Raw genomic sequence first — 25,723 nt, 5'->3', positions numbered from 1 at the left:
CTGTCACTCCCAATCCCATCCCATCTCCGTATCCGTCCACGTCCCTTTTACTTTAGCCCTGGCCGTCGCCCTTCCCGGCCCTCCCTTTCCCTTCTTCTTCTTTTTCTTCTTCAACGCAAATACAACATCACCAAGATACCACACACGAATATTGACGAGATTCTCTTGTCACAGTCACGATAATCGCAACAGCTACAGCTCTGCCAGCCTGATCTGCCAACCCGTCATTAGCCGACCCTGTCGAACTGAGCCTACCCGCACAGTTCCACACTTGCATCGCATCACTTCCGCTTCTAGCAGTACGTCAACAGTGTGCCCTGGGTGACTCAAAACCACAACCCAAACATCACCACCCTTTCTCCCCCCTCATCGCGGGATACCTCCCCTCCAAGACCCTCCCCTTTTCCGGTCGTTGTCGACTGCATCGCTGCCCTCCAAGACATTTCACTAACTGTCGCTTTTTCCCGTACAGGCACGTCTAGAAGCTCAAGACACGTCTAAACGACATCATGGCGACTATGGCAGCTGCTGCTCGCGATATCCACCAGGCCTCCAACATGAGCCGAGACAACTTAGCTGTTGTAGCGGCTCGGAGTGTCCCTGCGACGACTGTGACACGATCTCAAGCCCTCCCCACCCCTCCCAACTCCATTTCTCCCGCTCTGCCGCCCCACGGCCTCAAGGCCCAGCTTCAGAAGGCCAAGCTCGAGCCCATCGACTCGGACTTGGACCTGCACGACGACCCCAGTGGTCTCCGGCGCGAAGCCTCGCGGTCGCCCTCGTATGACGCGACTGGCGCCATCAGCACCACCCTGCTGGCCAAGCACCATCTCCCCGAGATCCTCCTGAACCACGGCCCTCTGGCCATCCGCCACATCATGGGCTACCTGACAACGTCGGTGCCGGGCTTCGCTGGAATCCCTCCGACGAAGGCGCGTCGCTTGGTGGTGGGGGCTTTGGAGGGTCGTGGAGCTGAGGGTGGCGGTCCGGACGGCGACGTGGAGTTCGAGAAGGTGGGTTGGGGACGATGGGATGCCCGACGACGCGGTCAGCCTCCGCGGGGGTCTTCACCCCCACTGATTACCGGTCCGGCATCCCCATTAACAAGAGCGGCGGACGCGGCATGGACAGGTCTCGCCTGAACCTCGCCTCCTCCAGCGCCGGCGACTCGATTGTCTTCTCCCACGACGATCGCGATGCCATGATGATGGAAAACGAAGCGGACAAGATGTCCCTGGATGGCTCAGCCTCCGCCTCGTGCTCGGAGGCTCCGGATGATGACGATGTTGCCATGGACGACGACCCCGAGGATGCCACCGACGACGAGGACTGGGCCGCCGTGGGAGCCGCGGCTCTTCGTGCCGAGTCCTACAACACCGCCGGTGCAACTGCTCAGTCTGCTGGGCGCAGCTTCCTCGGCATGCGCACCGTCTCCACGGGTATGGCACGCTCCCACCAACCTTTGCCTTTTGACTTCTCAGCGCTTGGGGCCCCGTCTGACGCACAAGAGCGTGAGGCGGTGGAGGCACTCCTGCGACTGGGTTCTGTATAATACAACTTTTGCATAGCACGGCGTTGGGGGATGGAGATTGCGCTGTGCGATTGGTCTGTTTGACTGATGAGAAAGCACCTCTCCTTTTTTTCATTGGGTTCGGACTGGTGGGCTGGGTTGGCCGAGCCAAGGTTGCCGTGTCATGACTTGACTGATCGGGCCGGCGTGCCCTAGATCACATCTCATCACTCTCCGGCGTTGTCATGACACGGCGATCCTACAAACTTGTGGGTTCGGCGTCCTGGAAATTTGGAACGACAAACTACGCCCTCGCGCGAAGGGCAGTCAATGTGGCATTGGGCACCACTTTGCATTACGATCATGGCTCTATTGGAGGATACCCCGACACTTTTTTCGTCGAAATCATTTCGACACACCTTACCTACGCCAACTGGCCGCTTTGGGGCAGTCATCCCCTGCCTTTCTTAACTGTCTCATGTCACAACTTGATGCAGAGAAGATACCGAGGCACGGTATCGTCACAAAGCTCGCCGTCTCAGCCTTTGCAAGCAGCGATGGCTATGAAGACAAAGAGACTTTAAACGGAGGGTTTCGACAACAGGTTGGAATGGGCTGGCCTGACAACACTGGTTTCCCCCACACACTTCGATTCTCTCCCATTCATGCGTATACCTCATTTTTGCACATACCCCTTTTTGTTTTTGTTACACGCTTGCATCTCCCCACTTCAACACGCCGTGGAGGATCACAAACACATTTATGCTGGCGAGCTTCACCTCGTCAGCCATCACAACCATGCGCTTGTTGCGCCCTTCTGATCACCTATTTAATCACCTTGGGGGTTGACGAAGAAGGCATTATGGATTTTCTTGTCATCAAGGCACTGAACAAGATAACAACACATCATAGTGTGTTTCGAAATCGAAGAGTCAGCCGGAGCTTGGCTGTCTGGCAACTCTCGCGGAGGACAGGACGCGCAGTAGTAGAAAACTGGTGATGCTTGGCTCGCTGATATTGGCATTATCGATCGGCTACGGAGCACTGTGTCTTTTGGGACATGAGGATGAGCAGTGGAATTGAAAAAGTCTCAAAACAAGGAACAAAAACCTTCATCCTATTTTTGGTGAACGGCGGATCTGGGTATTCCGAGCTTACGGGCAGCTAGGTTTAGCACTCTTGAGAATGGAACTCGTGACTGTTTCGTCCCATTATGATGTCTTCCCGTCTAACGCGACATGTGGTGTTCATGCTTGGGTGACGTCACCTGGTGCCGAGGCAAACGCCATGTTAAGGCAGCACGGAGCCGCGACGTCGGTTAGAAGCCTCGTCCGACTAGCGAGAGCCTACTCTCCTTGATGACGAGGTGCCTGGTCTCTGACTGTCCAGATATTAGACGAAACAGTGAGCTTTTTTCTTTTTTTTTCTTTAGTCGCACCTAGAAAGGCTGTGAGGATCAGATTCTCCTCCTGCAAACCGTCCTGGGAATGCCAGGCTTGCCGTGCTTTGCAGCAGCCTGGTAAATTGCTATTGTGAGCAGGTAATTCACGACGGCACCGTGTGGTTTTTTCGTCTCTTGTTCGCCATTTATGATGTATCGAAGAGAAAGGGAAAGGACACGGAAGAAAGTTGGAAGATGATAAGCTTGGGGTTGTTGGAGTTGAGATATGGGAGTCGTCCTGGTGCGGCAACTTTGCTCTTTTTGAAAAACGGAGATGCCAGTCTTTCTATTCTACATGCACTTGGAAGTAACCATTTCCATGGGTTTTTCGGGAGAGAAGAATACATTGGGAAACGATTATGTGCAACGCTTGTAATGACACTCCGTCTCAAGATAGAAGAGTGACAGTGCCTGTCCTGTCCTGTCCTGTCCTGTCTTGTGATGTATATTGAGAATTCCCACACCTTAGGATGATGACCAGCTAAGCCACCACATTCTACAACTCTCCGTGTGTTGTCCGTCTGTGTGTATTGAAAATAGGAAACGATGTAAACAGTTGGCCCATGGTGGCCTCAAACACAAGCATGTGTAGCACACATGCCTTGGAATATTCTGGTTGTCTTCTGAAGCCAACTGCTGCCTGGCAATGAGGAAGCTGATGATCTGTTTTGCGTCTCGCGAGGCGCCAATTATGGAGTCGAGACGTGGATTAAGACGTATGGACCAGAGAGGTTGATGATTTCAGCAAGAATGGGCTGATACCCGACACGCTGGGCCTGTTATATTAAGGCATCAACCCGAAGGGCATAGGCGACTTCATGTTGGTCAGTCTTGTAAGAGAGACATAGTCCTGGTTGACCTGACATCTTTTCTTTCGCAATAAGGCCTAGTCAGAAGGGCAAGGGGTAGAAAATATTGCGACGTTCAAATCCAGATGTCCATCTTAACAGGCGCACACATGTTGACAGACTGAAGTATGGGTATGGCACTGTCGGTTTCATCGCTCCGGATATGTAAAGGCATTTTCTTTCCTACAATTGATATCTACTTCTCTAAACGAGATTGACCTTCAAATCGAACGTTTGTTTCTACACAAGAAACTCGTTCGGCACGTAAAGCGGCATGGAGTCTTCCCACAGACTATCCGTGAGCATGCGCTTATTCGATCCATCGGCATCCATAACCAGAATCTGCCCGTACGGCTGGAAAGTCTGATCATAAATGGCGGCTTCGTCCCTGAAGCCGTACATGCCGCTTGAGTACAGGATCCGGCCGTCGTGAGACCACACTGCATGGGCATCATTGGCACCGCTGGAAGTGAGGGTTTTCAGATCCGTGCCGTCTGGACGGATCGTGCAAACGTCAAAGTTTGTCGCGGAAGTCTTGCGCGTGAAGACGATGCGCTCGCCGTCAGGAGACCAGAAGGGAAGGTTGTCCGTTGCGTTTGTCAGACTGCGGACTGCCTTCGTCTCGAGGTCAATGACGCGAAGTCCGTAGCGAACACCCCACTCCCTGAAGACGATGGATTTCCCATCGGGCGAGTAGCTGGGGAAACCGGAGTGAACGGTGCCGTCCGTGAGAGCCTCGTAATAGCTGCCGTTGGATGTCGTGCGGTAAACGCGTGCTTTCCCAGTCGCGCGAGCCTGGAACCAGGAGCCGAGCCCAAAGGCAATCCACTCGCCATCGGATGACCAGGACGGTTGGAAAGCACCCGCAAGCCCCTGGGCGACAAGAGCGGAGTCGATCTCGCCGGTTGACGAGGAGTCGAAGACGAGCTTGAGGTCCGAGCCGTCTGGGTTCATGGAGACAATGGAAGAGTTGCCGAGTTGCTTCTGAGTGATCACCAGGCGGCCCTGGAGGGAGAGCTGGGGGAAGACATCGGTATGACGGTATTCCCAGTCCTCATCCCAGCTCCAGAGAGGCATTTCCATGGGCCGAGCCGTGAAGCTCACCTTCTCGTAGATAACAAACTTTCCGTCAGGGGACCATGCCGGAGAACGGATCGCGGCAGTGACGGCAGGGATGGCGCCCGAGGTGTAGTTGTAGCCCTCGTTGTCACCGCCCTTGATCAGGTAAGCGATGTTGGCGTCTTCCTTGTCACCAGCCAACCACTGCGGAAACATCTTCAACCCGGAGCCGGAGGTGTGTTCCACTCGGTCGGTGCCTGTCTCGAAGTCGACAGAGACGATCTGCGAAGTGACGCTGGTGACGGACTCGGGCCGGTGCGCCCCCCACGTATTCTCGGTCGTGATTTCGTAGTAGATCACACGCTTTCCATCCGGAGACCACCTGGGCGAGCCGAGACAGTATCCCAACTTTGTCGCGATCTGGCGGAAGCCTGTACCATCGGGACGGATAACGTAGACGGAGAGCTCTTGCGTGTGTTCCCAGCCTGTGCCGTTACCGTGGCCGCGCCATTCGGTATTGCGGTCCGAGGCGAAGGCGATCCACTCGCCGTCTGGAGACCAGCTGGGTCTGAAGTAGCCGTCCGGTTTCAAAGGGTCGCCGGCCACGTTGGCGGTGTTGGTGAGGTTACGGCGTTCACCAGTCGCGAGATCCATGACCCACACGTTGGCTTTGTAGCCGTTCTCCGTCGACACGAACGCAAGTTGAGCACCGTCGGGGGAAAGGGCACCAGCGTCTTCTACGGAAGGGGTAGCGACCAGCTTCTCGAGGCCCGAGCACGTCGTCGTGTTGCCGGTGGCGGAGAAGCGGCAGCGGTAAAGGTCGGAGTTACCGTCGCCGTTGCGCTCGGTGGTGAAGGTCACCCATTGGCCGTCAGGGGAGAAGGAGGCATGGTACTCGTAACGCGAGGTGCTGTTCCCTAGGAGCTTGCGCTCGTTCGTGCCGTCGGCGTTGGCGATGTAAAGCTCTGAGGTGGACGGACCGATGCGGTTCATCAGAAGGACGCCCTTCTTGCCATCTGCGGCGGGCAGTCCGCGGGCCGAGTGAGCTTGTGGTAGAGAGGAGAAGTCACTACGCAGCTGGTTGAAATGGCGGGAGATGGTTGTTGCATCTGCGGAGAGACATACTAGAGAGAGAAGGAGTGACGACCGCATCTTTAGGGCACCGCTATGGGAAATGAACGAGGCAAGTGGTGGACAGCAGGTTGAGAGTTCCTAGGCGATGTCACATTCTTCCTCTGGTATTTGTATCTCTTTGCTGATGACTCGAAATTGCCGTCGCCTCCCCTGACATGTTCATGAAGCCCGATCAAGGAGAAGCTTGCACTCCAATAAGCCAGGGGTTTGGAGGTTAACAGTCAAGCCGTGGGCCATTCGACCAGAGCGAGCCTTTTGGGTCCCATCAAGATTGCAACGCTTCTTTCAGGCACATTGCCGTTCCCCCCTGCGAGAAGACCTTGATTGTCTTGGCAAGCGGGACGTTGTAGATGCTAAAGAGCTTGTTTTGGAGAGCCGCCTCCACTAAAGGTGACATCCATGGACATGGAGAGTGTTTCGATTCGATCGCATCAGCCCCACAACTCGGATAGCTCCCGTGCAGGCGAGATGAACCTACTGCTCGCAGTCGCATTTCAGTCTGGTAAGCACTACATGGGGAAGGAAGCTTTTGCGTATCCAGTGGAGGTTGAGGGGTTTTGGTTCATTCTACTCGAGATACTGGATGACGAAGAAAATTCTGGTAGTGTGGTAGCGGGGGAGATGCGAACTACGACTAAGGGCAACGGGTTTGACGCCTTCTTACGGGTTGTTGCATGACGTTAAGGCCATATTAGGTTGTCTTATCAATCGATCAGCCCTTAAAGTGGCGAGGGCAATTTGCTTGAGTCCACCGGGAAAGATTTGTGGTCATGACTTCATTGAACCATGGCCAAAGTCGGCAGCCCCCGATCATACGGTCCTGGGCGCCAGACAAAGTAGTCTAACATAAATTACCACTTGAGCGCATTGATGCTGGTTTTTCTCAGCCCACTGATAGAGTTTTTTGATAAGTCTTCTGTGACTGTAGCTACGTATCCAATGTTGAGATGATATGTTTCAGTCTTTGGCCAACACTCGTGACTAGAGTATGGGACAGTCACGGGAAAGGCCACCCTGAAAGGGTGAGGAAATCATTCGAACTATTCATGGAGCAAAACATAAGTTCTACACGTGTATGGCTTTACTAAAACCAAATAAGATTGAACGTTGGGTTGACAAATTATGCTGCCGGTCGAACTCGGTCCTGCTGTGCGCAGCATTCTGTCTACCAATGAAAACAGCATGTTGATCGAAGTCGGGCCTCATCCAGCATTTGGGGTCCTATCAATGATATTATGCGATAATGTAATCCAAGAGTAATAATCATACATCACAACTCTGAAGCGGCGCGAAGACAGCAGTGTGTCGCCCCTCCGCCTCGCTGGTGGTTATGTGTTTTTGTCTAAACCTCGACATTAATCTGCGCGGGATCTCCCGCCAAGCCAGGGTTCTACCTAATCTTCAGTCGTATTCAAGATGTCATGCGGCGAACTATATATTCATTCCCATAGGACCTGGAAGATCCGAAACATGAGCTTTTCTCAACATACTATTTTAGGCTCTCCCGTACTCGAGAGAACCAACCTGGGGGCCTGTATATAGAAACGCGCTCGATATATAGGAGGCCAACTGGCTCTTCAATCACGATGTCAATGGATCCATGATGTTACCTGCCGTTGCCGATGTTGTGATGGTTAATAAGGCTATAAAACAAACGTCTGGAGGCTTCCAATCCTACATAATTCTGGGAATGCATTGAATTCCAGTATGGCATTATCGCTTCCTAAAGACAGGAGAACTGAGCTGTATACAAGAATTATCCGGGAGAAGGGAGAGAATAGTGATATATCCCGGTACCATTTCAAGATAGTGTCTCGTAGATACAGCGATCACTGTCTCACGTTGTACTGGGCTGACCAGCTCGAGTGCTAAGCCAGAAGACACCGGGGCCATGACCGCAAGAGCCACCAACAAGACACAAGATAGAGCCTTTCTTGATAATTGACGTGGAACCTGATCATGGTGCCGGCGATGTACGGACGGATCAACTTCATCAGTTTATAAGAAGTCCTTTGGTGTGCGTCACAAACCTCTGAGGTCCTCTTGCTCAATTGTAACCATCTCGTCTTTCCAGCCCCGTCGTTCTCAAGCACAAGACTGCCTGATCTATGCCATTTCTGGATGCATAACACCCGTTCGAAACCCACTTCTGCCCAATTGCCCTTAACTCACCAATCAACAACCTCGTTATGCCCTGCGCCAACCTGCACCGCCGCAGGCCTACATATCAAAGGAGCGCCCCGGTTGGTTCTCGTGATTCATCCAAGAGGCAGTGACCGAGCGACCGTAAGCTCTTCGCCAACCACCTGATCCAACCAGTTGCATGCCCCAAGGACCTCGGTCGCATCCGGGTGGGACCAGCGCCAGCCTGATCTTGTGTCCAACAGATAACTATGGGAGGACATCCGCCGCACCTAATTTTTCCAGTCTCCATTGCCTTTCTTATTTAAGTACCCGCGTGTTTTCAATTACTCGAACGAGATCCAGCCATGTCCGATCCCCAGGCCTACACGGTCGGTTGGATCTGCGCCGTAACTCCCGAGTCTGTGGCCGCCCGAGTTTTTCTTGATGAGGAGCATGAACCCCCACAAAAGGTCGCCCACCACGACAACAACAGCTACACTCTGGGCAAGATTGGCAACCACAATGTCGTAATTGCCGCCTTACCTGATGGTGAATATGGCACGACCTCAGCAGCGGCAGTAGCCAGAGACATGCTCCATAGCTTCCCGAACGTGCGCATTGGGTTGATGGTTGGCATCGGAGGCGGTGCGCCTAGCCAGAAGCATGACATACGGCTCGGTGATGTTGTTGTTAGTAGTCCGGGTGACGGAAAAGGCGGCGTGTTCCAGTATGACTTTGGAAAAACCATCCAGAACTGCTTGTTTCAAGAAACCGGATTTTTGAACCAACCGCCTATAGTGCTACGAACAGCTCTCAGCACGCTGAGAAGCTCATATGAGATTAAGGGCCACCAACTTGTTGATGACGTAAATAAGAGACTTGAGAAGATCAAGAAGCGGAGCAAATACCGACGACCTGCATTTGCAAGCGACAGACTGTACCGGCCTGATTTTGTGCACCCTCTGAACTCACCTGACGGCTGCGACGTCGCGTGCGGCGATGATGTTACCTACCTTATAGCTCGACACGAAAGAGACGAGGAGGAGGATGATCCTGCTATTCACTATGGCTTGATTGCCAGTGGGAACCAGCTGATAAAGGACGCGCAGTTACGGGATAAGTTAGCGGCGGAAAGGGGCGTCATTTGCTTTGAGATGGAGGCTGCCGGCCAGATGGAGGCTGCCGGCCTGATGAACCACTTTCCGTGCCTGGTCATCCGCGGAATTTGCGACTACTCCGACTCGCATAAGAATAAAGAATGGCAAGGCTTCGCGGCCATGATGGCGGCGGCGTATGCAAAAGATCTATTACTTCAAATCCCGCTAACCAGTGTCGAGGCGGAGAGGCCTATCCTCAAAGTACTCAATACCAGTTAGTATCGCGAATCCAGTTCATCCAACACCGTCTAACTTTAACAGTTCAGGAAGATTTGCACCGATTGAATCAGACGGCAGATGAAACGAAGAAGGCGGTCGAGACCATGCACTCTAACCAAACGTGAGAGCAAGCCCTCTTTTGTCTAATAAAGCCATATGCTGACTTTTTTTAGGATTCTCCTTTGTGATATCCAACAGGGTGTACAGGACTTAAACCTTTATAAAGCCGAGGACTTATCTATCGCTCGTAATCCTCAATTCGTTGTACCGTTTCCCTCTGACCCCGATTTCGTGAACCGACCCGACATCTGGACATGGATCGAAGAGCAGTACGCTGGGAGTGCGAGCCGCTTCGCTCTTGTGGGATTAGGCGGATTTGGGTATGTCCCACTGGCTGCCATCAAGATCTACACTAACGAGGCAACAGCAAATCGCAGATGGCCATTCAATTTGCTCACCAAGTCCACGCCGCCTCACCCGAATCCAGCATCTTCTGGGTCCGCGGTAGCACGAAAGCGACATTCGAAGAATCCTACCGTTCCATAGCAGATGCCCTGGCGCTCCCACATCGTCGCGACCCTGGGGCTGATGTCCTAGCGCTGGTCCGCGACTGGCTGCAAAGAGAGGACGTAAGCCCATGGCTGATGATTGTCGACAACGCAGATGACACTGAGATGCTATTTTCCAAGATGAAAGATCAAAACGACGCGCCAATGCCGATAGCATCGTATCTACCCAAATCGAACAACAGCAAGATCCTATTCACATCGCGCAGCTGGGATGTCGCAGAAAAGTTAACGGGCAACGGCAAGATGATCCTCAGAATCCCGACAATGGAGGAAGCGCAGGCGCTACTGCTTCTCCAGAAGAAGCTAGGCCCGGATATCGACAAGGCTGTTGCGTTGCGCCTGATCCACACCCTCGACCACATCCCGCTCGCCGTGAACCAGGCAGCAGCGTACATCTACAGACGAAGCCCTCGAGTGACCGTTCAGTCATATCTAAATGAGTTCAAGAGGAGTGAAAAAAGAAAAGGCACACTGCTTCGCAACGATGGAGGGGACATCCAACGATATGACGGCTTGTCTAATTCTGTCATTGTGACGTGGCAGGTGACGTTTGAGCAAATTAAACGGGAGCAGCCTCGCGCAGCCAATCTTCTTTCACTGATGAGCTACTTTCACGCACAAAATATTCCCGAGTATATGCTGCTCGGTTATAATAATAGCGGCCTCGCAGACGTTAAAGAAAGCGAGAATGAGTACGACGAGAACGACGAGATAGGCGATAACGGGGATTTTGAGGATGACTTAGATGTGCTCAGGGGCTACTCGCTTATTGCAATGACAGCTAAACCGGGACTCTGCGAAATGCATTCATTAGTACAGTTTTGCACAAAAGTTTGGATTTTAGAGTTTGGTTGCCCCAAGCGATGGAAGAAGCTATTCCTCCAGTCCGCCTCACAACACTTTCCATCGGGCGTCTTCGAAACGTGGGAGCAGTGTCAAACGTTAATGCCCCATGTAGAGCCACTGTTGGATGAAGAGCCGCCAGAAGAAAACGACCGGCTAGAATGGAGCAAGTTACTAGCGAAAATGTCTCGGTACTTTCTCACGCTAGGCGAATATTCCAGGGCCGAGGCGGTTGTACAAGAGGCTGTGTGTATTTGTATGGAAAGTCTAGGTCAGGAACATCCTTCCACGCTCACCAGCATGTCCAACCTGGCATCAACATACTGTAACCAAGGGCGGTGGACAGAGGCAGAAGAGCTAGAGGTGCAGGTGATAGAGACAAGTAAAAGGGTACTTGGGGATGAACATCCTAATACGCTCACCAGCATGTCCAACCTGGCATCAACATACCAGAACCAAGGGCAGTGGACAGAGGCAGAAGAGCTAGAGGTGCAGGTGATAGAGATAAGTAAAAGGGTGCTTGGGGATGAACATCCTAGCACGCTTACCAGCATGAACAACCTGGCATTAATATACTGTAACCAAGGGCGGTGGACAGAGGCAGAAGAGCTAGAGGTGCAGGTGATAGAGACAAGTAAAAGGGTACTTGGGGATGAACATCCTAATACGCTCACCAGCATGTCCAACCTGGCATCAACATACCAGAACCAAGGGCAGTGGACAGAGGCAGAAGAGCTAGAGGTGCAGGTGATAGAGACAAGGAAAAGGGTACTTGGGGATGAACATCCTGACACACTCAACAGCATGAACAACCTAGCTCATACATGGAAAAGCCAGGGCCGGCAGGTCGATGCAATCCGATTAATGCGCGACTGCCTTAGGCTTCGGCAGCATCGTCTAGGGTTTGGTCATCCCGACACCAGGTCCTCCTTTTCAAACCTTAGAGAATGGGAGCAGGTTCTAGTTGCGACGAAGCGAATCATCTTCAAGGTTCCGAAGCGGAAGAAGCGAATCATATTCAAGCACAATTTGCGTAGACGATGAGTTCTTAGCTGGAACATTGATAATACAAATATTCATAGTGACAGTCCGAATGAGCCAAATAGGCCGATTGATATAGTCGTATAATCTGATTTGCGAGTCCTGCGAGTCCTACGATCATTATTGTAGGGCGAAAGAAGAGACGGTCGAGAGGAAGGGGGAGAGCACAAATGGAGGCAAGACACCTTTTAGGCGAGGTGGTCCCCTGAACGAATTGCCAGTGGTCAGCGGCAGGCCAACTTTGGCTCTGTTTTATATTCTTTCTTGAGTGCTTCACCACTGCAGATGTGAGCTGCCAAGCCGTATCCGAACGGATGCCAACTAACGTCATTTTTGCCAAAGGTGAGATAGAACCAACTAGTACTGATGATCTCAACGGGCTGGCTATACAGTAATTCAGAGGCACTTTTGCTGGCTAGACATTCTGGTTATGCCAGAGGTACCAGCAATCCTCATTGATACACAACACTCTCTTAAGATATAAGCAGCCCTTTCTAGTGTGTCCCCTCGGTTGGAAAACATGAAACCTGTAATTAGTTATGTCTGATGCAGCTATTGGAGCCTTCTTTTCACCGATGCCATGGTGTCGTGGTGCAATCAACGTTCACGACATGGAGAGATTCTACGTGAAATCAAGCCTTCATAGGAATCGAAGATCAGCATGCCATAGCACGATGCTAAGTCGGATCATTCTCGAAACAGACGAGATCTCCACTATAGCCGCATTTCAAGTGCTGAGTCCGCCGGGAAGTACTTCGTTTCTCGGTCCGAAAGCTAACCTTGATGTTACGCTGCCCGAACTTCGATGCGCGACTCTGGTTTAAAGCACATCAGAGCTCAACGGAGCTCTATTCGGTTTCCCATCCAACAACGAGACAACTCGTACTCTCCTGGTAGTCAGCGACGTATGTATCGACTAGGCTTTGGGGTTGTAGTATCTAGTGTGGGCTAAACAGCCTCTCGTTCTTAGAGGCTGAAGTTCCACTAGATGCAAGGCGTCGTGAGCGAGATGTTCCCCCAATGAGAGTCTAGAACAAGGGAGCCATACTCTCTAGCACAACTGTCAACTGGAAGAACTCGACGGGATTTAACTCATATGGCTTGCGATCGGTCTTCAAAAACCACGACTGATGCTGCATTTACCGTGCTTATTGGTATACCAGGATGGGAACCGCAGTAATGAATTCGGGAGCTAGTTACCAGGTCCCTCAGGGGGAGGGGGGAGGCTGTCAGCATAGAGATCTCTTGAATTGAATATCTGCAATTCGGTTCCGGGCGGTAAAACCGGCAAGGACTTCGGTATTGCGGGGGGAGCTGGTTTCGAACCTTCCTAGGTTATTTTTACTATGTTCATTCTCGCAATTGGCTCTCTTCCTTTGCAATTGTTTGTGTATCCGCTGGTCAGTCACAAGATCACCACTCTTGGAACAATCCGTTGGTTCTCTTGGTGTATGCTGTTGGCCTTTTCTCTTACTCCATTCGTTGCGGTTACAGTTGGCAAGCCATTGATTATGTGGGCAGTTGCTGTGGTAGCCCAGCTTCGGATATTCCGGACTTTGGCGATAGTCTTCCCTTCAGTTATTGTGTTAAATGACAAGTTGAATCACTGCCTGAAATCCTTAACATTGATGTTACTGCATTTCAGCTTGGGACTCTTTCACTGACAAGTACAAGAACACTTCTTCACCCTATTAATCCGTAGCCTCTGGTGGCAACACTGTCTATCGCCGGTTCGTTGAGGTAGTTAAATAAGCCTCAAGAGTAATGGTTGGCAGAAGACGGGGCCAAGGAGCGCATTCCTGGGAGCGACTGGCAATAGTAGAAGGGCCATCACGACAAGTTATCACACACCATGATGGATAAACCGTGATCTCGTGATGTCGGTCAATATCTGCATACCATATTCAAACGTTTAGCTTCGAGACATGGCGGCACAGAATCAATCCTTAACCTCACTTTCCTAATGAATGTATGAGACCATAGGTTTCTACGCATCCCCAGGTAGATGAATTTCATGACCGTTCCCTTCATTGACAAATGCGCAGAATGCAATCGCCAACAAACTCACTATGCTACTGGACCAGAACGGCAGACCAGCCAGGTTGTGGTTCAAACCGTAAGCCAAAAGATACCCGGAAAGAGCCGAACTAGAGGCTCGCACAGCCGTTGAAACAACGAATGTAATACTTTGAGTTCTTCCCAGAGCCGAGGGATGTGGCGAGGAAAGCGCTGTCAGTATGAGTTGGCAGGTTACTACACAACCTAGGAAAAGCCCTGCTGTACAGGCAAGAAGCACGATATATAGCCAAACAACAATGCCAGTCTTTGATGACGGCGGCGGCGTGCTGGAAGGAATAACGGCAATGTATGGGTATATAAACCACGTTAAGGGGAGGGTGAGAATGAAGTAACGCCAAGTTTTCAATGTGCCGAGGCGCTGGATAATCCGAGGATATACCCATAGCTGGAAAGGAAGTCCAGTGACACCTGTAGGGGGGCTCATATGTAAGCAGAGCTTCCAATAGAATCAATCTGAAATATTTGGAAAAGAACTAGCTAACTTACCAAATATGATTGTTGTCCATGCCAGCGAATGTGGCATAAAACCAGCGCCGCCACTAAATCGGAATGGGAGTATCCTCTGTTGTTCCTCCTCTTGGCTTGCCACGGGGAAACTCAACAGATTGATCATCGCGTCGCTAGTGACGCCGATTTGTATATCTAGAAGGACTGTGGCAAACAGAACAAGCAGCATCCTCTTAGTGAACAGCTGAGATGTTGGCAGCTGAGAAACAATGTTCAAATCGGACTGGTTAACAGCTGCAACTGAGTTGGATGGCCTTGAAAGGAGCTCTTGGTCATCTTCTTCAGTGTCTGTGGGTAGACCTGTCTCTTTCGTTTCCTCGGAGTCAAGGGAGATAGCTTCGTAATGTACTGTATGACCTCCAGGCGAAGCGGAGAGCAACGATGTAAGCTTTTTTACAATGATGATCCCAGGATCTGGTCTTCTGCGCAAGGGCTCTAGGGTCTTGAGAGGTTAGTCTCTATCACATAACGACTAGGAAATATGTGACAAAGACAACAAAACCAATGTACCTCCTCAAGGAAAAAGAAAGCAGTCAACAAAGATACCAATAAGAGCGTTGCGTTTACCAAAGCTGGAAGCGCATAAGGGTATCTCCATAATGATGCTTCTTTATCATTATTGTTGTATCCTTTTGTATAGGGTCTGACTTCAACTGTCAAACTTGCTATGAGCGAGCCGAGAATCGTTGCAGCACTTGTACACATTGGTAACAACACAAATGCTCTTGCTTGGAACCTTATAAACCCGTTATTCTTATTGATCATTTAAGAGAACATAATGCTAAACTCAGCATTAATTGCGAAAAACGTACCGCTTTTGTGGCACTATTTCAGAAATCATAGTCCTTACAATGGCGACATTGCTATTAGAAAGGCCTTGGACAGCATGAAGAAGCAAAGCCTGTGTGAAGTTGGAGATAAACCCGAAAACTAGGACGCTAAGAGCTAGAATCAACCATTAGACATGATCATTACTTTTGCATCTTAGAGGCTAACGTTAGGACGTCCACGCACATGTACAAGCTAAGCTAATGAGAATGACGATCTTTCTTCCCCCACGCGGTGAATCTGCAACTCGACCCCAGAAGATGGATGAGATGCATTGAGCTAGCATATAAGCTGTCCGAAGGTACGACGATTGCTTGATGATCTCATCACTGGGTAATGACGGATCAAGGAATTGGAGCTGGTAGAATATGTAAGAGTTGATACAAAACCTGGCAGTTGGCTCAGAGATCCGTATTAGGCAAATAATAATAAGTTGGCCCTTTTGTGGCAAGGATTGCCATCTCGCGGGTGCGTTTTGGTCTACCATCTCGTGTGTAACTTGTGAGGATCACTTCAGGATGCAGAGCAAGAGTAAAAGCACTCGAGAAAAGAGTTGAGACCAGGAGAAGGGAAAGAAAGAAAACTGCTGAGTAAAACTGGATGGGCAATCTATAGGAGAGCAGGAAAGTCAAAAGGTTGATTTAAAACTTGTGGTTGCAGGAAAGGATACAGAGCTTGTTAGTTGCTCGGATGCTTTGACTTTTCTAGGGCTAACCAACGGCTTACCACGATGGTCTTCGCCATATATATGCATGCACCCTCACCCCATTCCTGGAACAAAACGAACGAAATCTCGACTATGCTGGCATGTGAGTCCACGCGTGTAAACTTTGACACACATTCTCACAAAAGGGCCAACAGAGTGCAGGGTAACCCTAAACGGCCAATAACTGCTGATTCTAGGTACCACCTGCAGATAACCAAGGTTTCTTGATACTTTCGACTTGGTCTGTGAATTCTCATTGGCTGTTTTTCAGCTTGGACTCTGTTGCCTTTAGCCAAAGTTTGTCTAGTGAAAGACAACGAGGACTCTTCATCCCCATAGCAGCAAAACCTGCCCTTTCAGAGCCAATTCCTGTGCAGTACGTAGTAGGCCGGTTTTCCTTCCCACGTGCTGGAAAGCGAGAAGAGACTGAAGCAAGACTGAAGGTGGGTGGCTACTTGCGTTGCAACATTGATGTTGGCATGGTCAAATGCACGCGGCGACTAATTTACAGCTACATATCCCAACCAAAATTCCATTTGAAAGCTGTAGGGTTATGCGTTCATGAAGTCTGCAGCTGTTTCTAGTAATCGTTACCGCACTGATTTTTTAACTACAAAGGTAAGCTTTGAGACTAGTTGAGCAGAGTGCTACCTTTGCAACACCTTATGCCTCAAGGCACTGGAAAGCGACGCTACGGGGCTTGTTAGTCATGCCGCGACAAGAAAATTCGATGTTCGCGCCGCTCAAGGTCATCCTGGAATCAGGTATCATACTAACTAAGTTCTGCGGGCAGTCGGGGGCGGTCATGCATAAGTCGCGATGTGATTGATTCACCAACCGTAAACTGTTAACATTCACTTTGATTCGGAAATAACTCACGTCTGAGACAAAGTTTTCATATTCAGCGACTAGGCCAGCGATGTTTCTATCAAGAACACACTAATCGCCGTCCTCAGCGGTCTCTCTCCCTAGCGCTGGGTTGTCCGTCAAGAGCCTTCTGGGACAGCTGTAGGCCCGGACAAGGATTTGCAAGGCAAGCCGATCTTTATAATCAGTACATGACTCCAACTAGTTATACAAGCGATTATTTTCGGAACGACACATTGTAAAAGACGGTCAGAGCGGTGGGGCCGGATCTAGAGTACCATTTATAGGAGATATTCGAAGCCCTCAACAAGGCGCCATATACCCCCAACCCAGCCGGTTCCCATTGTATCATTAACGCGGCTGATAGTAATGTCCAACAGTCATGTGGGGCCGATGTAAAGGGCGCAGGCTTGGGCGGTGCCCCTGCCCAAATCAACACCAATACCATCGTGTCATCCCCAATGGGGTCAATAAAGGAAAATGCCGTCATGAATTAGATGACGGAGGATACGATACATCAAAGTCCCTGGCAGTTCTTCAACATGCTAGATATCCCTTCTTTGGCAGCTGGGCATTTTGACTCGGGTATACTGGGAGGAGAAAGCGGTCGCGCTACAAGAGAGGTTTCGCTATCATCAGCCTACAAAGCCGCAGGTGAAAAGAACACAGCAAACCACGACGAAGAGCGTATTTTCCTATGTCACTACGAAGAGCTGGACTGTTACTCCTCGTTATACCGTGGTCTGCATAGACACGTCTGGCAGATTCTGAAGGGCTCTGACCTAGACCATCTTCTATAATGGCCTGATGCATTTGCTTTTGAAAAGCTTCTATCATGGCAAGGAAAATCTCCAGCCAGATTCTCGGCTGTAACTAACCCGAGTATAATATAGCATTCTTCCCAGATGGTGGCTGGACGAGCTCAACAACCGTGAAGATAAACCGTACATGTCATCGTACCAATGGGACGAGCGTCTCCTCCAAGCTGGCTTCTCGTGACTGGACAGCATGGTTCTAGACGTAAAGCCTCTGTACCACCTTAACGCCAAAGCACTTACAAAACCTGCTTCATTCACCAGCGAAACTAAAGTTAACTATGCGGTAATGGCCGAATACCCGAAGTTCTCTGCACAGGCATCCCGGACGAAACGTCCTTTGCTGAAGCGGCCGGGATGCCTAGCGTCTTCCCCACCGTGCTATGCGCGCGCGCAGACAAGACGAGTTTGGGCTCTGAAAAGGACGGTGTTGACTCACAGTGCTGCGAGCGGTGTAGGGCTGCTTGCTGTGCAGTTTGCGAGCTGGCTTGGCGCCGAGGTGTTTGCGACTGTTGGGCGCGAGGCGAGGAGGGGGCTCCTGCAGGATACCGTGGGTACCAATTCAAGTCACACACTCAGCCTGCGTGATGACTGTTTTACGGAATGCGGACGACTTGATGGCGGCTGCGGAGGGAAGAGGCGTTGATGTGGTGCTCAACTTGCTGTCTGACGAACTCCTATACGCATCTTGGCAATGTATCGCGCCAGGGGGGACGTTGGTCGATCTCAGCAAGTGAGACGCTGCTGCGCGTTACAAGCTGGTCATGGAGTCTTTGGACGATAGTGGTGCTTTTGTCGGCATCAAATGTCGCGACTGGCTCTCCTTGACGGTGGTGAAATTGGCCAGTCGTGGGACCACAATCGTCCATTTCTCCCAAGAGGGTGTACCAACGCCCATCACGCCCTTGCTTACGTTTTCGTGCAGCGAGATAAAGGAACCTGTTCAATGTCTCGCTAAGGGAACCCACATGGGCAAAATCGTCGTCGGCTTTGTCGGCGAGCATGTCGATCAAAACTGACTACCCCTAAGCCCGGATCAGCCGGAGCCAATCTTCGCCCTCGACCCTGTCTACATCATCACCAGCGACATCAGCGACCTCGGCGCCTCTATCACCCGCTAACTAGCCCACAATGGCGCCCGAAACCTGATAATCCTCTCCCGCTCGGCAGGCTCATTACCCACGACGGCTCAGTCGTCGCCGAGCTGAATGGTATGGGCTGCATGATTCACGCCTGCGCCTGCGACTTCGCCGATAAGGACGCCGTTCGGGCAGTCATGTCGAGTATCTAAGCTCATCAAGAATCGGGGGCATGGTCCACCTCGCCGTGGTTCTCGCTGATATGGAGCTTTCGTAGATGGCCGTGGACGAGTGGCAGGCGGCTGTGGCGTCCAAGGTCTAGGGAACATAGAACCTGGCTTGGCGTGACTGGACGGGTTGGCCAGGCGAACTAGGCGGCGGTGAACGAGTTCCCTGACAGCTTCGTCCAGTTTCTATACAGGCTGGTGATGCCGTGTTCAGTTCTCGGTGTTGATCCTGTGGAAGACATCAGAACTCGACTCATAAGCGTGAATTCCGCGAGGCAATGGAGAGTGCTGGAGCCGGGTTCCTCATATCTCGCGAAAGTCTCGGCAGGGACTCTAGCACTGAACAAGCATTTCTCCGTCCGTCCAGGTGGGCATAGACTTCCACTGCACAGTACGGCTCAACCATCCAAAGAATTCCATGATACGGAAGCTCGATCCACGGATGGCCCTTCACAATCATACCGACTGCGAGGGTAAAAACGAGTCCAGTCAGGCTGATAACTCCCCTGTCTTTTTGAATCAGTTCGTGTGCTGCTTGAGGGCTCGTCCATCAGCGGTAGACAGCCCCATCAGCAGGTTATTCATCGCTCACGAGATCGCCTGGCAGGTGCTGCCTTCATTGATGATTGTGGACGAAGGCGGAAGCAAGGCTTATGCCTGTGTATCGATGCGCCTATTGTCCTTTAGGATGGACTCACTCATAACCGCCGACATACGCAAGTGGTGGCTAGCCATCTTCGGGGTGGACGTGAACTTGATGCAATTGACAAGTGTTCCGGAGTTTGAGGATTTGGGCAGATTGGTGGCCCGTCAGACGGAGAACTATTGTGTTACTAACGACGAGGCCCCATAGAATACAATCAGTCCTGCCTAGATGCTACGACAAAGGTTTGGTTAGAGCTGCCAGAGCCTATGATCTAGATTGTAGACAATTGGACCTTTTCGGAACATTCACTGAGTATACTGCCATCACTTTCACGCTGAAAAACCTGGTTGCCTCCGACATGACTAGAATGATCAGAATAAATCGACATCCTGAAACGTAAAGGACCGTAACTGAAGAACGACACTTGCTCATTGTAGGGCGGCAACATGGCGAGATATGACAGCAACCAGAGCAACAGCCCGCAACAGCCCACTGGTCTCGATAGTTGAGCGAGCCGTGTTCTCTGCCGATGGCCCAGGGTTTTCTCTCCATACAAAACCAAGTCCTCTAAGTCCCGCATGTCGCCTGTGGAAGCACTTAGTCGCAGCTCAAAACAATCTTGCTCCCTTACTATCCATGACCAGCAAAAAACTGGTATTATCTTAGATATGTGCAAAAAAGGCCCTATTTGGGAGACGACACGGCCAGAACTGGAGGCCTCACTATTGAGGGCAGCTGTAGCTCCATGTCAAGTGAGCGTACAGGCCGAACAGCTGGCCACTTCACCGGTGAGGATCCCGGCCCATTTCTTTGTTTAGCGTCTTGCCCTAAGTGCATTGATTGAAGGAAGATTGAGGGGAATTTTGAGCGACACAGTTGCAAAGTCTCCCTCCCCCCTGACGAGGGATTTCGTTGGTCAACAAAAAGCGAAGCAACTCCAAATGCTTGGCGTCTCATGGGGTGAGTCGCTGAGTCCTTATGAGTGTCCAAGGCCACCAATTTGATAGAAAAGTGACAAGAAACAGAAATAGACGGAAACAGAAATGGAAACAAACACTACGTGATGAGAAAAGGGGTTTTGGGTTACAGCTATTTCCCGCAAAGTGGAGATCGTGGTCTGCCGTCGTGTCGCTGAACGGCTGGGAAACACAGCATCTTTTCGCTGCGCGACAAATGCAGGCCTCCTGAATCACAACTGTTCCGAACACACACCTTTTTTGGATCCATGTGGCGACTCTGCAGAGTGAATGCTACTATCAACAGTGAGCAGTTGAAGCTATCATCTAACATTAGCTGAGACATTGAGTAATGGTAAGCAAATGGTTCACTCGAGGTTACAGCCGCTCTGCCGGCACTGATGAGCCAGTGCACCGCTTGATAGAACGATGGTGAGGAGGCTTGGCGACTCAGAAGACAGATGTTCGTGTTGATTAAGGATTATTCTCCGGCAGGTAGGCGCCAAGAATTGACAAGTCGACGACCTTACTCGGTAGGCATGGGTAATCGCCAGTTGACAGCACGGCCCATTGCTTGACGATCGTACCCTCTCGTCTACCGGCAGGCCGGGGCCCGGGTACCGAAGGACGGCAGCCGTTTCAGTCCCCATTTATCCTAGGATTGTCCTTAATCATCGTCACAATCGCCCGGCCAAGATGGAGCCAAGACCAGAACCAAGGCCATGTCGTCTTGGTGTGAGAAACTCCGGCTGCATCTCACAAACCGCAAGACTTCTCGGTTGTTGATAGAGGGTTGCGCTGTGATCGCGTGTTCTTTCTGTGGAAAGGAGGTCAGTACCTGAGGCGTCCGCATTCCGAGTTCCCCTGCTCCTGTGCGCCCGAGCATCACCCATCACCCATCACCCATCACCACCGATGGATGTAAGGATAAGATTGGGACGATGGCTGTGAGCCTTGGCCCCGCCAATGGGCCAATTGACGCCGAAACTTGATGTAATCCAAGGCCACTGGGAACGCCCAAGCTGATGGGCCAAGACGCCTAGAGATTTCCAAGCCTGGTCGCGCAACGCGATTCCTTGTCCGCTTGCCAACGCGGTCTGTACACTGGAACGATGCCAATGGACCTCTGCTCGAGTGCCAAGACGGTCTTCCAAAGTCTGGAGCTTGTGAGACAAAAGGCCAAGAGCGCGTGGGTTCCATGAAAATGGAGCAAAGCCCACTCTGCAACAAGCCCTACTGGCATCTTGGCTTGAGCTCGCCGAGCGAGGACTGCGGTGATCCCCCTCTTGAGTTGCCTGCAGCGCCAGCAGAATCCTTCCTAACATCGGCCTGGCGTCCGAACACATGCCACCCCATTCAAACCTCCGCATTTGGGCCTTTTTGGTGGGCCTTGCGTCTTCAAACTGCCGGGGCCGTCGAGATCGTTTGGGGGATGGACAAAATGGTCTGATGAAAGCCCAGAATAACGACTACCAAACGTCGCGGGTTCCAATGTGGACAGATGCCGAAGCTCGGAAGGGGTCGCGGTATTATCAGATTACATCATGGCGTTGCCGTTGATTGTGGTGTCACCATTGGGGGCACGAGGTCGTCTTCTCGCTCGGGTCTTGAGCTCCCAAGACTTAGCCGGAAAGCTTGGTATATTTCCGTGGCACGGCAGACTCATCAGGCTCGTGGCGCATGGGTGAGTATTCTCACGGTGCGGTCAATGGGGGGTGGTGGTCATGCAGGACGGCACAAGGTATGCGGGTATCCGTCCTAGAACCTTAATCTCTTTGGTCGATGTCAGCAACAGCGTGGGACAGGCGACGACCGATGGGGATTGAGGAGTCAAAAAGTCAATCTGGTGGTTGACGGGGATGGGGCAGAGACGTTGAGACGGCCCCAAACAAACTCACAAATCGCGCAAATGAAATGCAAGTGGCGGGCCAAACATTGCGAGAGGAGCAGCGCCAAGACCGGCAAAGGCCTCGTTTTGATTGCTTGTCCTCTGATTGAGTGTGAGTCGCTGAGGGCTGGAGTGGTGGACTGGAGGCTTCCCCCCTGAACAGGCGAGAGGGTTGAACCCAAGGCGAAACCGTCCATCCTCGCAGGTCTTGGCATTACTTGCACAGCCTCATTGAACCACGAAGCGGCGGCCGCAAGGTGGGCAAGATTGGACACGGGCTGATGGTGCTTGGTATCTGCAGCCAAGAACGCCTAGGCTTTGTCTTGGCTGGGCGATGAAGCGGCAAATTCTCAGTTTGGGCTGGCTGTGATGGCTGTATCCCGTAGCCAGCTCGCAGTGTCGTGTCTCGTGCTGTCTCGAGTCCTGGCCTCGACAAGCTGGAAGTAGTCTGCAGCAGCAAACGCACAGTACCCACTGGTGGCCCTGCGGGGTTGCTAATGATGTGATGGCATGGGTTTGTGAGACGGCTCGTCGTTCTTGGGGTTCGTGTCTTTTATCGATGAAGGCTTGGCGCGGCGACCATGGAGACGGACGACGACGCGGCGACTCGGCCTGGGAAGACCAAAGTACTCAAGACTCTCAGAAGGATTCTGACACCAGCTGGTGTACCGCCAGCGTGGGTCGAACTGCCAAGTTTAGCCGACCCGCTCACCTGAGTAGGCGTCGGCTCGGACACGTTGGGGTCCATGTTTTAAGGTAACGGACGGGGAGACGGATTCGGTGGATCGACGAAGAAGGCTGTGCTGAGGGCTTCTGCGATGCGGTGCAGATGGCGCAAAAATCCGACAACGAGAGTCAAAATGGTATCGGGAAAGGCAAAAAGGACGGTCCAGGGAGGTGACTCCAATCACCACAGCTGGATGGTGGGAAGAGAGGCAGGGAAGGAAGGAGGATGGGAGGGATGGGTGGAGGTACCTGCCTTTGCCAGAAATTGAGTCTTGGCCATATGGAGGTTGGCAGGCAGGAGATGCTACTCTGTACATCTGGAGATGTACCTAGGTACCAGAGTGCCCGCCTTGCGCGGATACGTACGACTCGGACCCCGACTGGCTGATGTGCGTTTGGCACGACACGCTACCTCAGTGCCTACTTTTCCCACCTCACTCACTCAATTCTCGATTCGCACAATTTGCTCGCCGACCTTCTTCCCATGCACCACACAACAAGTCCCCCCCTTCCCAGATATTAAGTCTTGGCAATGCCCACCCATATCGTCGCACAAATACGTTTCCCAACGCCCGGCACATCGGCTTGCCTCGCGTGGGCCGCAACAGGCGGTATTGCGCAACACTCTAGGGACGAGCCGGTTTGGACGGCTCCTCGCTGACCAAAGGGGAGCGGCGACTGTGCTGCGAACATGTCGAGAAGAGGGGGCCAAGGGGGGACACAGCAGGCGAGCGTATTTTGCTTGCGCGTAGCCCTTGGCGCTAAGGACTTGGCAGTCTTGGCTGCGGCGGAGAGGCCAAGAAGAGAGGAGCGGAAAGCTTCTTTTCGCTCTTGGGCGTCGCCCCTCATCCACCGTGTCGACAGTCACCTGGCCCCGAAAACAGTGGGGGCCGCCCCGACTTATCGAGGTCTTGATCCCACCATCGAGTCGAAAAAGGGGAGGTGGAGACGCTCGGTTAAGCACATTGGGGACATGCCCAGTGCGGAATGACGAGCGGGCTGCATCTGTCCGCGCAGGCGTTTCTTGGGGCGGGTCCCATTCCCGTCGCCTTTTATGGAGTTACGGGGTATGCGCTTATCGGAGCGTCCGAGGCCGCCCGCCGACGCTTCCTGGGCATCCGTGGAGCCCCTGTGTTTTATTCCCTTCCTCGTCGGTCTCTTGGCCTCTTGGGGAGTCTTGGTACCAGGAAAAGGCTTGGAAAAGGCTTGGAAGGCTTGTCGCTTCTTGTCGCTTCTCCCTTTGCCTGTCAATCGTCACCGGGCATTCCCATGTCCTGTCAATCGTCCTATCTCTGAGCTGCCTGAAAATGTACCTTTGGTACGATGGATGCTTTGCCTTTGCCCTGTGACATCAGGTACGAGAGTACTTGGCGGCTTGTTTCTCTAGGGAAGGACAGTCCTGGGTCTGTTGTCCCGTCCGGTCACACCCCAAAAATACTCGGCTCACTCGCTCGGCTGGAAACAGCTCTTCCCCATCTGAGACGGTCGCGGGCCTCCTCTTCAGACGACACCGAGAATATGGTTGCAGCATCTGCCAGCCAGGTGCGGAGTATAGACGGAAATAATTGCTGTCACTGTATACCACAAGACGCGACATCACCGATGGATCCCGTTTGTTCTTAACAATAACCGCAGTCCCACCACGGGCGACGGAAGGTGACAAACAAGGGAACGTCCCATCATCCGGCCGGCCGACGACGACAAAACGAGAAAACCAAACGCCTACGCCGCGCTTGCGGCCATCAGCTGATGGCGAGCTACTGACCAACAGCAACTGGAAACGGGTGCGCGCAGGATGAAGCAATGGGCGCCAAGTGCAAATGCCAAGGTCTCGGCGAAGGGAGAAAGAGGTGAAAACTGGAGATTTGCCAAGACTTCCCAAGACAGCCAAAGTCTTGGCATCGTATGCGCCCGGATGTTGCGGTGTTGGCGGGATACATGGCCAGTCAGTGTGTGCCCATGGCGCTGGCTGTCTTTTGGACACTGTGCCTGTAGCCTTGCCTAACTGAAACTGCGATTGCAAAAGGAGGAAGAAGGATAGTCATTACCGTCCTCCGTACAGTGCTAAAAACGGGGCTGCCGGGCGCAGTGCTGCCACATCATGTCTCTCTCCACCACCTGCGACATCTGCTCGGAAGCCCTCGCCACCCTCGACCAATGAAAAGTCAGCTGGTCTGACAAGCCCCCGGTCGCCAAGACTTTGCCAAGACTCTTAGGAGGGTAGGAAGAGCGGAGAGGAAATGTGATTCATGAATAAAGAGACAAGCCATCGTCCATGCCCCCAGATCAGACTGAATGAATTCTCGAAGAACAACCCAGTCTTGCGAGAGTCGGCAGAAAAACATAAAAGCATTGCTGACCGTCTCCTTTCCCCCCGTTCCAGCCTTTTGCCCTATTCGCAGTATCACCCTCTTGCCTGCTTTCGGCAATCTACACTTTTGGAATCATCCATCC

The 25,723-nt window shown here is 52.0% G+C and overlaps 2 protein-coding genes across 2 annotated transcripts; one reads left to right on the top strand and one right to left on the bottom strand.

The window, feature by feature from the left end:
- Nucleotides 1-4,039: 4,039 nt before the first annotated feature.
- On the bottom strand, nucleotides 4,040-6,010 carry ColSpa_04206 (topoisomerase 1-associated factor 1; the record flags this gene model as incomplete). The annotated part of the gene is made up of 2 exons (XM_049270418.1): nucleotides 4,040-4,672; nucleotides 4,904-6,010. 2 exons carry the CDS (start codon nucleotides 6,008-6,010, stop codon nucleotides 4,040-4,042), a joined length of 1,740 nt encoding a protein of 579 aa, XP_049126375.1.
- Nucleotides 6,011-8,481: 2,471 nt separating this feature from the next.
- On the top strand, nucleotides 8,482-10,875 carry ColSpa_04205 (uncharacterized protein; the record flags this gene model as incomplete). The annotated part of the gene is made up of 5 exons (XM_049270417.1): nucleotides 8,482-9,487; nucleotides 9,535-9,613; nucleotides 9,666-9,872; nucleotides 9,920-10,808; nucleotides 10,843-10,875. The coding sequence occupies 5 exons, from the start codon at nucleotides 8,482-8,484 to the stop codon at nucleotides 10,873-10,875; spliced, it is 2,214 nt and encodes a 737-aa protein (XP_049126374.1).
- Nucleotides 10,876-25,723: the final 14,848 nt, after the last annotated feature.

Source organism: Colletotrichum spaethianum (assembly GCF_022836535.1).
Source record: "Colletotrichum spaethianum MAFF 239500 DNA, contig08, whole genome shotgun sequence".
Lineage (NCBI taxonomy): Eukaryota > Fungi > Ascomycota > Sordariomycetes > Glomerellales > Glomerellaceae > Colletotrichum > Colletotrichum spaethianum.
This window is presented reverse-complemented; position numbering and strand designations above follow the sequence as displayed.